Genomic DNA, 15,025 nt, shown 5'->3' with positions numbered 1-15,025 from the left:
GGAGCAAAACACCACAGCAGAGACTTACTATTAACTCATTCGTGCACCATCCTAACGCCGTATTCTTCTTTTTACAGAGTTGCGAGGGCTTGCTGTGAGCACTGTAATAGTTGCAAGACAGAAAAAAAAAATGCATTGGAGAAATATGTGGAATTCTTACTGATCTACGGTAGGGAGGGAAATGTGTATGGGAATTGTATCGGGCCATCAGCCCCCGGACTACTGAAGTGACATCTGTGTGCTGCAAGTCAAATCAAGTATGTATGTTCAACACAGAAAGTTTGAAAACACAGAGAATTGCATGGAAACAGCATAAATTAAATGTAAATAGAAGCTCTGCAAGTAATTCAAACTTCTACCAGTAAACGGAAGGGCTCGACTACTTATGAAATTCTGCCAATGGCTGGTCTTTCTCCTGGATAGACCAACGTTTCTGTGGAAATAAAACTTCACGCTGAACCTACAACTTTTGGTACGTGCAATAATTAACACAGTGTTAACCTGAGAACTGGAATAGCTTCTTAGGGTTATTCCTGTAAGAAAATCCTAGTAAGAGACTAGAGGGGGAGAGATGCACAAACACACCCACCACTGGGAATGCAGCTTCTTCAGAACTTTTTTGTGCGCTTGCTATTTCGTAGGCAACGAATTCAATATTTTACTTATTAAATTAGGACAGACTTCTCTATTATGCAAAAATTCATTAAACAATTTAACACATTTAATAGTCAAAGAAAGAGATGAAACAGTAGCATGTTTTCATAATCTGATGAAAATGTAATCTGATCTCCAAAGAAGAAAGCACCAGCTTGTAAACCAACACCCTATTTGTTTAAACTCTATCTGCAATTAAAAGCATGTAGTTATTTTGCTTTCCCTGGAAAAGCAGATGGCAAGGATGTAGGCTGGTTTTTGGATAATTTAATTGTACGTTGGAGCTCTGCGTGCACCATTTTGCAGCTGATACTACATGAAATTGCAGTGTTCTAGTTTCAGTTTTGCTTAGACTTCTGGACCACTGAGGGCAAACATTACAGAAGAAGACGAGCACTACATTTTGGCAGACACCAACACTTTGCATCGTCCCAAAGGTCTCGGAAGCAAGGGAACTGGAATCATGGTTAATCCCCTACAAACACAGGGGAAGGTGGGAATGAATGAGAAGACCAACTCTCCCTAGACCGCAGCTAGCGTGTTGCTATATGGAGGACCAGAAAAGACAGTATTTAACGTCCACCTGTGCCACGAAGGATGATAAAAAAATCAGTATATTTATTGCCATGGAGACTCGTTTTGACCATCTGGAGTATGCGGGGGTGGATATGCCTCTGTGAGGGCTCTGGGCAAGGTCTGAGCAAGTCCCAGGCCAGGTGTCGAGGCTGCCCCACCACGGCAGAGGGTCCCAGGCCAGGCAGCCAGTGCTGCCTGGTGGACGTGGTGGTGGAACCTGGAGGACCGAGATGCCGTGGTAGAAACAGAGGAGTTGCTGACACCACATCGGGGAGGCCAACCGAGCAATTCTTGTCCATAAAGCAAGAGAGAACAGACATGATACTTGGAAAGACTGGAAAGCTCTTGAATTTTCTTCTACCATTTTCCCCTCTTGTTTCTGTCTTCCAGATAGCACTGAAATTTGTCATCTTTCTTCTCTTCGCAGATTTCTTAAAACACACCATTAACTAGCTCATAAATCCACAATTTAAATAATTATCGGAGCATTGCCTCTGTTATCTTCAAAGCTGACAAACCTCCTGGGTCCTGAACATTTCAGGAGCGGCAGATTATTCCCCACAGCCCCTGGTAGGCAGAGGGAAGCGATGGGCTCCATCGTTCCTGTCCGCTGGAGAAGCTGGCCAGCAGGATAAAAGCCACATACAGGGTCAGAGCATGGAGAGCTGATGAAGCGGCTGCGAAGTGGGTTCTAAGGATTAATCTGATTAGGATTGAAAAAGACCAAATGGGCGGAGGAGGGAGGAAGAGAAAAGAGGAGAACACTTAAGGCGAGCAATGAGGGTCCTGGGTGGTCTGTAAACGAGTTTGAAACAGTGGGAGAGTGTAACGAAGAGATGAAATCCAATAGTTGTACAGGAAGCTTTCACCAGGCTTAAAACAAATCCTTAAGAAAAACAGAAAAGAATCCAGGAAGAGGAATTGTATTACTGCTGAAAATGGTATTGGCATATTCCCAATGCATTTACAGCGTGTGACTGACAGTTCTGCTGCTGATCCCGGCAGTGGGGAGGGATAATGTCTTCCTGCACCTCAAAAACCTCAAAAGGCTCACAACAGAAAGTTCCCTGGGGGGCATTTCCACTACACTTTTGCTAGTTTATCCTATTTTGGTTTAATATTGCTGGAAATCAGAGGAAAGCTGGGGCAACCGGTGGGAAGCAGTGGGTGACCCAAGTGGCAGGTGCCACTAACCTGCTTGGTTTATACCCAAGTGAGAATCACAGAGGTTGCTCACTTTATTTTTGATTGTTTTAATACAGTTACTTTTGGTGAAGAAACGCACAGAGAAAAGCAGTTCTTGGATTACATCACTGAGATAAGTAAAATCCCGCAGCAAACCCGGTGCTCTGCCACCCATGGTAGCTGGCGTCTGGGAGAGCTCACTTACTGCTTGCTTACCCCATCCCTCCAATCCTGCCATCAGTTTCCTTCTAAAGCTATTCCGAAAGTTTCTCTCTCAGCACCTGCGTACATCCAATTTACTTCAGCCGTCTGTGGTTTCCTGAGCCTCGGCCAAAGATGCTGGGTCTGCTTTACGATGCTGATTTGCAGCTCTACCTTTTATTTCGATAGTTCTCTGACCAGACACTCCTCCCCCTTCTCCTAAATTCACTGCCAGGATCCTCGTCCCGATGAGGACGATAGCTGAACTGATGCTGACTTTGAGGTGGTTGGGAATCCACTTACCATTCGTCTGTCATGTTTGCTGTTCAGGGTAATACAAGCCAGACTCCCCGACCAAACACTGGCTGACACTAAACCTATGCTCTCACGAGCGCATGACTCTGGAAAGCAGCTTCCCTGCCTACTCTGCTCGGAATAAAATATCACCTACCATGTCGCTGCAAGTAGGAGAAATCTGCTTTTGTTCTGCTTAAGGTCCAAAGTTATTAATCACCCTGGAGCATCCTTTGACTGCAGAAGACCTGTATTCCTTTTCACTTTTTAAAAAGCAGCATGACTGGGCATAAATGTAATTGTTTATCGTTATGTCTGCTAAAACTGCAATTCCACAAGGACAGTTACACTTCTGAAAATGTACTGCTTCGCAGCTTTTGAGAGCTCAGACCTCATTTTCAGAAGGGCTGATCGTCTGCAGCAGAACCCGCTGCCAGCACCCAAACTCTGGAAAACAGGGCCTCCTTCCGAGAAGTGCTCAGCTGGAAGTTATATAGTCACTGAATCTCTGCTTGTGCTTCTGCCAGTAAACCCAACCTGGGCAAGGCTAGCCGTACCTGTCTTCCCAAGCTGAGCACAAATTCCGCCTGTAAAAGCATTTGCTCCCTCTCTTTTTTAAGTGATGTGCACATCTAACTATTATTAGAACAACAGAGCCCAGCCCAAAGTTGGGGATAACAAACATTTCTAGCAAATCGCGTTCAAAGATAACTTGCATCCAATATAGAGCACCTGGGATTCATCTGAAAACCTGTCTCAGATAGAGACCTTCTTGCAGCAGCCTGATACAAAATCCAGATACAGCATAATAAGCTTTTGATGTCGTGTTGACATTTATCTGCCAATATTATTGCTTCATGCACTTACCTTATGATGGATCTTGTTACTTAATTGATCACAGGCAAGGTCAGGAATTGGCCCTTCTTCCAGTGCTAGCACTGACATCATGCAAATCACCAAAACCCAGAAGAAAAGCACCTAATCCTCAGCTTCAAATCCACACTAAGCAGCCCTTCATATGTGTGAATGAGGACAACTGGTTTTTCACTTATGCCTCCGAAAAGGTCATTTTTCAAAACTTACGACCAAATGGAAAAAAAAAAAAAAAAAAGCTGAACACAAGCGTGCTCTTCCTTTTGCTATCAGTCGCCTTAACTCAAAGAACAGTTTGCTCTAACAACAGGAGATGAAAACAAACTGCATTTATAATCCACCATGGGCAGAACCTTGTTTCCTCCTTGCTCTCCTTACAGAGGACTCATCAACAACGGCTTTGGGTTCTACCTGGCAAGTTGTCCAGTGAGGGCAGAGACGGACCACAACTCATTTCACTCCTATTTTCACAGAAACATATCTTCCAGAGTACAAATTTTACCGTTTCAAGCAATGGCAGGCTGGGAGCAACCCCAGAAACCCACAGCACGTCTACCAAATCCCATGGTCACTTCTTAAAACCCTCCCAGAGGCTGAGGGCAGGCAGTCGTCTTGGGCTCACAGCCACGTGTCCAGCAGCATTGAGCTCACCCCACCTTCCACACCCTTTTCAAATGCTTTTGGAAGAATCTGTACAATTTCCCCATGTCAAAGCTGCATCTTGTCCCTCCTCCAAGCCTCAACCAATTCTGCAGCAAACCTCATCTGATAACACGTGCGCCGGGACTCGCAAGCAGCCCTGATCTCGCTAACTCAACTGCTGCGACCCATCACCTCCTGTCCCAAGGGGAACCAGCAAAATCCATCAGCAAAACCATGCAAGTTCACACCCTGCACGAAGGAAGGAGCAGAGACACAAATTATTCTGCGTTCAATGAGACAAAACCAGACCCGTTCGTATCAGCGAGGGGGAAAGGTGCCACGCTGTGCCAGAAACACCGCGGTGGGTTCTTTGGTTTCCCTTTGGTGGCTGTTGTAAGGGGAAGATCTGTGTTTCCCCCAGAAGACATCAGTTTTGGAAAGCCCTCCTGTTAAACCTGAGCTCTCATAGCCAGGCCAGACCTGGGAGCTCCACAGCGAAGCCACAGCTTGGGAATACGTTTTGTTGGCCTTAATTCATTATTGTGACCATCAGTCCTGACAGGATTCACCTTTATTGTCTTCAGAATGGAGAAAATTCTGTAAAGGGCCAATGATGGTAAACTTAGGATGCTACATAAATATTTTATAATGTTATTAAAAAGAAGATCTCCAAAATGCTTTGCAAGGTTACTTCTTTCAAATATTCTTGTGTTCTGGTTAATTCAGCACCTTTTTCCCTCATATTAATTTATAACTTTAAAACATACATTTGAACATGAGATCCGAGTACTTGCTTTGCTGTTAGGACAATTTTTGCTTCCAGCAATGCAAACTGTTGGAATAAAGCCCATCCTGAGACATCAGAGATCATGAAAGCAGATCATTTTCTGATTTATCAAAATGAATTGCTAGATATTATTTACTTTTTGTTTCATAATAGGTTGCAAAATCTAGATGAAAAGTCTTACAAGGTCTAATACAGTGAAGAGAAGGGAGAAAAGAAATCAAGAGGCAGTTAAAGAGCTTTTAGAGCTTCCTTCTCATTCTTATCAGCACAGCTATCAGTCAGCAAGCCCGTAATTAGGTACAAAAGACATTGTGCTCTGGAGAGCTTCTCCAGGAACTGGAGAGCTGCTGTATGCCAGAAGCTGGAGCACTGACTGACAGCCTCTATTTAAGACAAACAGTTACAGAATAATTAGCAACAATTTGTACAAATCAGAAGAAGTGACCTTTGTGGCTGTGCAGTGTCTTATGTAAAGAACAAAGCTTTTCTCAGCAGCACTGACAAATTCAGAACCAAAATGTGACTCAGTTATTAAGTAGAGGCTGGTTCAGCAAAGGCCTTCCAACTTTCCTGCTTCGTGGCAGCTGACCCATGCTGAGCACCTACAGATAACTCCACAGCAAGGAAGCAAATCCTGGGTCTTGCTTCCAACGATGGCAATGATTTTGCTGCTTTGGGAGCAGGTTTTTGTTTTCCTTTCCCTTCATCCCTCTGCCTCGTCTTTGTCTCAGCAGTAAGTTTGCCTTCCTGCTCTGCTTTCTGCAGCGAAGGATGCAAATCACCGAGAAACTCTTAGATACAAGGCACGCCCTTTAAAGCATCACTTCAAAAAATGAACTTAAAAGTAAAAATATAAAATACGAGCTGTTCCAGCAGTAAGCAGAAGGGCCACAGGTTCCTTGCCTGGTGCATGCAGCGGCTCGCACCTCTGCTGAGCTTCACCCAGCACTGGCCCAGCCGAGGACAGGCCACCAGGACACGAGGGACCTCCTGGATGTGTTTAACAGGTCCCGAGCAGCCTCAGGGCAAAGCTGGCAGAGGAGGAGGACGCCCAGCGGGGCTCCCCTCCGCGCACTCGCCTGCCCGAGCAGCTGCTTCGGCAGCTGTTCCTACCAGTTGGTGGCTGAATTTTACAAGATATCTGTCTGTAATTAAAAAGCAACAATACTTTGGCAGCCGTTAGAAAAAATGCATCACTGGATTGCATCCCACAGGGAGTCCTTCTGCAGTGGAATACGGGGAGACGCAATAGATGTGACCGTGTAGGACTTTCTCGTTTCTAAACCCCTAAGATTATCTGCTTAACTGCTCTGCCAAGACCACCACCAGCAGCCAAAAACACGGGCTCCGTTTGGACCGGCTGCAGGTCAGAAATGCTCATCTCCTGCCTGTGCCACCCAAACCTGGCCCGTGCCAAGACATATGGTCGCAAGGTGCTCTGCAGTGCAAGCGCGAGGGTCGGAGAGCTGCAGGTTTGGTGTGGAGATTTTAAAATACGGGTCTTGCACAAGAGGATTTTCTCCATTTGGAGCGCGTTAAGACATTGTGCTTGTGCCAGCTAAGCAGCACACCCAGAATTAGCAAAGCTCGGGCCAGGTAAAGCTTGGCACAGGAGGGAGTGGTAAGAGGCCCCTGGGGAGCGAGTTGGTGCTCCCCAGTCCCATGCCTGGCTCCCAGACCTGGTACCCACTAACAGCGGCGAGAAAGCCGCTCCAGCCCGTGCCCAGGCAATGTCCTGCAAGCTGTGCAAGCTCCCGAAACGGCCGAGTGGCACGAAACCTCCCGTAGCAGACTCTTTCCCTGGGGCGTGCGGGAGCCTGGCTATGGGAGGGAGCTGTTGCACTCCGTAGGGGCCGAGGGATGCCCTCTGGAGCAGACAGGGACGGGCAGGGGGACACGCTCGGCCACATCTCCCGGCTCGCACAAGCAGGGAACCGAGGCTGCTCCGGCTCGCACGACGGGTGGGATGCCGCCGAACGCCGTGGGATCCGAGCCATGCGCTCCAGTGGAAGCGGAAATCTAGCTTCAGTCTGCAAACCGCTGCACGCATATTTGTAAACCATTGTGTACACAGCAGATAAATGCTTAATAATCATGATGACAAACAGACCTAAAACCCAGAAGCAGCTTCCCTCTGCATTAACTGCATCAGGAACAGGTTCCACTGAGCAAAAGCCTTCCTTTTACCGGGGCTTCTTGTAGGAATAAAAGCCATCTCACCACAGCCGGCAGTGAAGCGACGGCAAACCCAACAAACGATAAAGCAAGCCCACGGCATGTCAGACCGCAGGACTTCACCTGCCAGTTACCACCCAGGCACGTCCATTTTCACATGCTAACGTGGACACTGCCGCACGGGAAGCTCCGGGGTACCACGGGCACCAGGAGCCCCGACCTGTGTGCACACCAGGCTGCAAAGATATGCGCCTACCTTGGAGCCTCTGGCCCCGTTAGCAAAGAAACTAACGCAAAAGGAGGTTAAATTTCCTGTTCACAGCATGTCGCCAAGCTGGGATTAGAGTTTAGGACTCCTGGCACCCAGAGCCACGATTAATCCGCTGGGTGTTTCTACCCCCACCCCTCATCCCAGCCTCCAGGTAGTTTCCATGTGCCAGGCTGAGTACGGTGGTGTAGGAAAGTCTTCTCATCCCCATCGGTGTCTACCTTTCTCTTCCATACTTACTGGAGCCCATCTACTCCTCAGGGATCAGAGGAGAGTTAGGCTGGTAGGAAAATACCTTTCCTATGTAAACCATGCGTTCTGCCATTTCCCTCTCCAAACTACACAGCGTCACAGATCGTAAGCCCTCTAAACAGAGGGTCTTCAGTTGAGGAGCAGATCTCCATAAAGGCTGGGATTAAGGCCCTGCACATTAGAAAGGAAAGAGGGAGCAAAAATATGCTCCGTTTAATTACCCAAGCCATAACAACATTTTACTATTTTATACACGATTCCTGACAAAAGTGGAAATGTTATTTTCCACGAGCATAGCTGCTGGTTCTACTACAAATAAATAGTCCAGGGCGCGCTCACCATGCGAGAGATGGAGGCCATGTGTTTTCATTAATTCTCTTGGCAGAGAAGCTCATGTAGATTTTGGACTGCAGTTCAGGACTGGAACAGGAGAGCTGGGGTGGCCAACATACATCACAGCAGACTACATTTGGCCCAGGTCCACTTACGAGCTGGTCCAATACCCAGTTTTATCATCCTAATTATGAGCAGATTCCCAGCTCCCTCCCTCCCTCGCAGAGGTATCTTCAGCTTCACCCTTTTCTTCCTCCCTCTGGCTGGTTGAAACGAGCAGGTGAATTGTAGTCCTTTGTCTGTTGCCGCTGGTAGACAAAGTTTGGCCTCTTTCATTTTCCTTTTATTGCAGCTTCTTTTGTGTGGATTAAAATAATTGATATTGATAATGTGATCTGCCCCCTGCCCCTGTTCCCAATTACTTGCACAGGCTGGGGATCCTGCATTATGGATATGACAGGAATGGTCTTAATTAGCCTTCTGGGCTACAGAACTGATTCTGGTTTTGATTTGAAGTATTTGGGATTATGCAGGCTGACTGTTGTGGGCTGGGGTCACCAACGGAGCCGGCCGGGGGATTCTGGGGGGCTCGCTTTGAGCTGGCCTTTCTCAGACTGCTGCCAGGTGCCTGGCAGCACACGGAGCAGAGCCCTCGCGTTGCGAGGCAAAACCAAAGGACAATTTACTGCAGCCGCCTTTGTGTCCGGGATTAGGAACGGCAGCACTGAAGGGTCTCTGCATCCAAAGTTTTACTCGGAATGAAGCAGGACACCGATGGTCCAACAAGAGCTAACCGAGCAGCAGCCTTCGTAAAAGGCCACCTTTGCGTTCAGTGGGTGAAACCCAATTAAAAGTAAACGATAAAAACAAAAAAAGGAGCATTGAAGCTGAATGGGCAGATACAGCTTTCTGGACCTGCAAAATTCCATTTCAAAACGTGCAACCAGTTAAGGCAGTCACAGGAGCAAAAAATAAAGGCGTCAGTGCCTGGCAAATTGATAGATTTTTTTTTTTTTCCTGTTTTGGGGAGAGGAATCTCAATCCTGTAACAGGACTGGTAATGTGGTCCCTGGCACTCGCACGCAATTCTCTTCACACGAGTTGTGGAAAGACACAGGTCCTGTACGAGCGTCCCTGTTTCCACTGCTCAGCGTGCCTACCCTGTAAAAAGTAATTCATAGGCAACACCTTGGAACACGTTCTGCAGGTCAGAGAAGTCAGGCTCTGCCAGGTTTAATTGGAAGGGGGAAATGGTTTCCAGACGTGATGAAGGTCCGCTGAGAATGTCACCCCACAGGTACATCTCCAGGGGCTCACAGCTCAGGCCTGCTGGCTGAAAATAACTGCGTGGTGGAGGCACGAAATGGTACCTGGGTCTTACCAACACGGGACAAATGCAGCACCAGAAACTGCGCCAGGCTGAGACTTTGCAGCCTCGTGCTAACAGATGCGGCGCGCTCACCCGCTCATTAGATGGACACGGATTACAGAGCAGAGGCGTTATAACACAGCGTGCAATTTGCAGTGGCTGCAATGTTAATCTAAAGAAGGGAATATTGCTTCGGTATCGTTTCCTTCATTAAACCAGGGCTAGTCGCCCAGTGGAGCGTTGCTGTATGCAGCAATTTCTTTCTTTCTTAACACTGTTTATACAAAACGCTAGTGCAAAAATATAGGTAAAAAGAGAGGGAAGCTGAGCTCCTCTCTCCGTAATCAAAGAGGAGATGACACTCAGAGCCAGAATACATGCCACAGTTTATAATCAGAATGCAATGTAATCACTGAAAACAGATGTCAAAAAGATAAAACCATATAATTCTGAATTGCCAACCATTAGTGCTCTGCATCTTGGAGAGCACTGAGATGCTCTATTTCTGTCTACATATGTCCACATTTTGGAAGCGTAAGCAGAAAGCATTCAGCACAATGCTACAGAAAACTCCCTTCTGTTCCTCTCCTGTAGCTTTTGTACAAAGGGAGTTCTCAGTGAGGCTCAGGTTTGCTCCTGAATCGGTCCGTGATGGTGAGGGGAGGGAAAGAGAGAAATTGGTCTTTTAGGACTGTAGTTGGGGAAAAATAGCATCACCAAGCTGGCACATGGACATGACTGTGTTGCCAGAGACAGAAGGCTACGATAAAGGAAGAAAACATGGAGAACGGCCTGGCAGAATAGACAAGGTTAGAGAAAAACTTTCTACCGAAGTAACGCAGACAAGAGGAATCAGTTTTAATGTGCAAATTGCTCACCTCGTAGTGATAATCCATGCAAGTTAACTCTCTCCAGCAGCGATCTCCTCGAATTTTAATCAGCCCCTGGGGAGAGAAAAAAGAAAAGACAAAAAAATATCATCATAAATATTTTATTTTACTTTATCTTGTATGTCAAGGTATTATCTCAAGATGCCAAATACTCTGGTTGAACTACAGGGAGAGCCTCTAAGGGCAGGGAAGTGCAGAGGCTGGAACAACCCCCCAGAGACCCACGGCACATCTGCACCCCCGGCCCAGTTGTTGTGCCTGAGGGAACATAATGCTATGAGAACTCCAACATGGCTCCTTCCACTGCCTGTTTACTGAAAATTTGACACAAAATCCTTGTGCAATATGCCACGTCACTTAAAGGGTGCTGGAAGACGCCTTACCCACACCTGCAGAGCTGCTATGAGCAGCCCAGCGCTCCCAGCATCGGCTTCCAGCGTTGCTGGGTACGAGGCAAGGAGGCGCGGAGCATCGAGAAGCAATAGGAAAAAACAGGCTCTGCCACTGGGATGGTCTCTGTATAACAGACTGAAAAGCTACCTGCAGACCTAAACACAGCTGCGTTCACAATTTTAAAATCCAGACCCAATTATCTCCCTCTCGCAAAGCCGCCTCTGCTGCCTATGGAAAAGGCAACAGTGACCCAGCCTGGGATGGGGACCCCGCAGCCTCACCAGCCCTGAGCTGGGTGCAGAGATGCAATCAAAGTAATTAGAGAAACAAAAGAGGAGAAGGGGAAGGAAGCTGACAGATCTAAACACAGATGAATGTGCTAATGACAGGTCTGCTCCACCTTAGGTTAGAGGTTGGCAATGAAATAAGCAGGTATCAGAGGTTGCTGTGCATTGATATTTCAGGCCAACAAGAGGGTGAAATTTCCAAATCAGTGGGTCCATTCCAGGGCTGGCAGTAATATTGGGATTAAATTTCTTTGCCTCAATGACGAAGAGTAGAAAGGAATCAGTCGGCCACAGCAGGAAAGACACCTGGCCAGAGATGAGCCTGCTAGCAGGAAGCCTTGCAATCAAGCCGTGCCAGCCTGAAGGTATGCGGCTTCAGCCTGGTGGCTTTGATGTATGGTGGAAAGGTCCCTGATTAGGATCACAATATCCCAAATTGAGGAAAGCTTCACTAGTCAAAAGGTTGAACCAGGTCTATCATCTGCATACAATTAGGGGGTATTTGCCTACCTCTGACATTGCCCCTAATTGTAACGTTCCTGCCTTAGTAGAAAAATACAGGGAGTTTCTGCAAGGACCCGTTGCTGGCTACACCAGGAGCATCCTGAAGCTTCTTTACATTTGCAGTAGGGAAGGTTTTCAAGAAGAGAACAGTGACCTTTCAGTGCTAAAATCTGAGAGCTCAGAGGAGGAGGAGATACCAGCACTATGGCACATCCTGGCCTATTGGTTTCATCCAAACTGCTAAAAATCTTCACTTGCAGCTTTAAAAAAAGTTTAGCAGGTTTGGGGCTCAAGAAAAATTCCAAATTCCAGTTAAAGACCCACGCCAAACTGTCCAGATCTCGTAAGCAAACACCCAGCTCCCAAGGCTGCATGTGGGCTGTGTGATGTCCGAGAGCCCAGGGCTGTCGAGCATGGAAGAGAGAGGACAGAGCAGAGTCTAGTAACTCCTGACCGACACAGAAAGGGTCAACTGGGAACAAGTTTTGACCATTTCTCCTGACACAGGACGTAAAGGCAATCTGATGGAGAGATCGAGTAGCTGGTTTAGAAATGAACAAAAGATGTATGTTTCCACACACCAAATCATTTACCGTACGGGAGCCAAAAGTACAAATGTGCTCAAAAGGAATGAGGCACGTTCCCAGAGGACAGGCTCGGGGTAACTTCTGAATACAACCTCCTCCCTGGAAAATCCCTCAACCACTTCACTGCCAAGACCTGCCCCAGGTCACTTTATGTTTTATATTCCTCCCCAAGCACCTGTTAATGGCTGCTATCAGAGACAATATAAGAAGTTAGCTGGACCTTGGGCTTAACTCGACACAGACTTTCTTAAGCAAAGATCCACAAAAATAGTCACAAGCTTATTTGGCAGGGAAATTAATAGGAAATAGGCACCTTTCTTGGTCTCAGCCCCATACCATATGAAGTTTAGACACGTATGTCTTTGTGAATAGGGGTGACCCCAACAGCATTCAATAGGGCTGTTTACAGCCTTAAATTATACCTGTTATCAGGCACGTTGCCGAGTTCAAGCAGATTTCGCCCATCTGCTGTTCCAAATTATTTGTCCTTTTTTTCCCAGTCATAAAAAAAATATGAACTATTTCTCATGCCAGTGCTAACTGAGGAGGACAGTAAACAGAAACTATTACACATTTTCAAAATCCGAGAATCCAGACAATTTACATCCTGTAATTTTTAGCCAAGAATAAACCTGGAGAACCTGGTAGAGTTAAGGCAGTAAAAGCCCAAACTCCTGATGGCACATCTCTTGGAGCAGGATGAAAGCTCCCCCCCGGCAGGGCCATTTGTACACAATACTGTCCTCTGGTCAACAAAGAAAACACCAGATAGACAGCACAGGTCCCTCCAGCTCTCAGCATCGAGTATCGGCTGCAGGAAAAGCATCACCGCACAGAGGCAAATGCTAGAGATGCAACACAGCAAATTGACACCATCCTAACAACCAAGGAAGAACAAGGAGATATAGTAAAGGGTAATCATCATTTTACAGAAGTGATAAGGAAGGTAGCCATAAGGCAAAGGTTTCTGTGGCGTCTCCAGCAGCTCTGCACAAAACAGGAATGAGGAAGGGTACCAAGGCAGCGCGGTGCACGCTCCATCCCTGGAAGGTGGGCAGCCGGCGGGATGCTGGTACCCTGCGCATCCCTCCTGGCCTTCAGACCTGTAAAACTCCCAGAGAACTACACCAAAGCCTGAGCACTGGCCTTCCCAGCAGCCTCCGGAGGAGAGGTACCTTCAAACCTCGTGCACGCTGTCATCTTAGCAGGTTGCAATGGGAACGGTGGCTCCGTGCACGGCTGAGACGGGTCCACGCCAGGAGCTCAGACCTAGAAATACCCTGGCCTGGGAGGTCTGCATCTCAGCATCACCATGAAAGGGACACCCCCCACCAGCACCACCGCCAAAAAACCCCCAAGCAGAGCTGGTCCAAAAAGCACAGACAAAAGCACGATGGATGCAAAGTGATATCATACAAGACTTATGGGATGGGAAAGCAGGGCGGTGGGTACCACCAGCTGCTCTGCTGTTTTGCTCTCTAGTGAGTTATTCAGCGGATCCCGTCATTCTCTTCTCCAGCCCTCTGCGAGGGCGGGAACAGGGGAGGCAGGGACAAGACAGACTTGCTGTCAACAGCCACGGCTTCATCTCCCCCTCCCGAATGATCTGCAGCTCGCTCTGCCCCTCGAACCTTTTCTAAAATTACAGGATACATTGATAGCATCTCACAGGATGTGCTGCAGCCGGCAGCCCTGTCAGTGACAGGACGGACACTAAGAAAGGCTCTGTGCAAGAATGCTGGAATATTAAAAAAGGACAGCTATCTTGATGACCTTCCCTCCTACCTTGCCCAAGCTGTTATCAAGCTCTGTTATTCAGCAGGGATAATTAAAACAAGTATATGATAGAAAAACATCATACTGAAAATCAAAATCTTTCCTGCAATGAGTCACTACGTGAGTTAATCACATTTTGTTTACTATAACGCTTTCAAACAGGAAAGTCACTTAAAGCTCTTAATATCAAATCTGTTTTTCAGCACAGAAAACTCCCACTCTCATAATTAGGGGGCGTTTCAAGTCTTCTTTACCCTGCTGCTGTCTTCAAGTCCACTTCCACTCCCACACTGGCATGTGAGTCTTCCAGTTTTCAAATGAAGTTGGACCAAGAAACAAGAGCATGGGGTGCAGGAAAATCCACGTGCTCTGTAGCTTCGTCTCTGCTGAGGACCGCAAAAGGAGAACAAGCCAGGGTGGCTCCTGCTGTGAAGAGCTGTGGATCCCTGGGTACGGACGGACACACCCCGGACAAGCTCTCACATACCTTACTCCTCCATGCTCCGATGGACTCTGTTTTTACACGTTCTCCCCTAATTATTTGGCTCCTGCTGACATTTTTGGAAGTCAGCTCCTGTTCTCTTGAAGATGCAAACTTAGTCGGAGAAACGGTATCTGGGTCCAAGTGAGCACAGGAGAACGAAAGGAAGAGGGGAGCAAATGGGGATCCCCACATCTTCTGGAGTTTCACATTCACTGGATTTCTCGCAGTCTGCTAACAATTCCCAATCCATTTCCAAGATTTCTGTGTGTATATTGAAATGGCCTGGACTCCACAGCTGCAGCAGATTATGCTGCCATACCACAGATCAAAGCACGGGAAAAAATCGCCATCCCCTGCTCGCAGACAAGCAGAGCCCAGTGCATCTCTTTGGATGAGGAGAAGACGTGCGAGGGAGCAGAAGGAGAAGGAGCCAGACGGGATGTGCATGGGACAACCCTGTGAGACTCCAGAAGACCTGGAAGACCCTCCTCTTGT

At 47.3% G+C, this 15,025-nt stretch overlaps 1 protein-coding gene across 4 annotated transcripts in view; it reads right to left on the bottom strand.

Annotated features, from left to right (window-relative positions):
- LMF1 (lipase maturation factor 1) overlaps window positions 1–15,025 on the bottom strand; it is a 204,697-nt gene that overhangs the window by 111,025 nt on the left and 78,647 nt on the right. For all 4 annotated transcript variants that reach the window (XM_049791579.1, XM_049791578.1, XM_049791577.1 and 1 more), the window contains one exon: window positions 10,488–10,553. In XM_049791579.1, coding sequence (XP_049647536.1) covers window positions 10,488–10,553 — 66 coding nt within the window. The remainder of the gene's footprint in view (window positions 1–10,487; window positions 10,554–15,025) is intronic.

Source organism: Accipiter gentilis, chromosome 33 (genome assembly GCF_929443795.1).
Source record: "Accipiter gentilis chromosome 33, bAccGen1.1, whole genome shotgun sequence".
NCBI classification, from domain to species: Eukaryota; Metazoa; Chordata; class Aves; order Accipitriformes; family Accipitridae; genus Astur; species Astur gentilis.
This window is presented reverse-complemented; position numbering and strand designations above follow the sequence as displayed.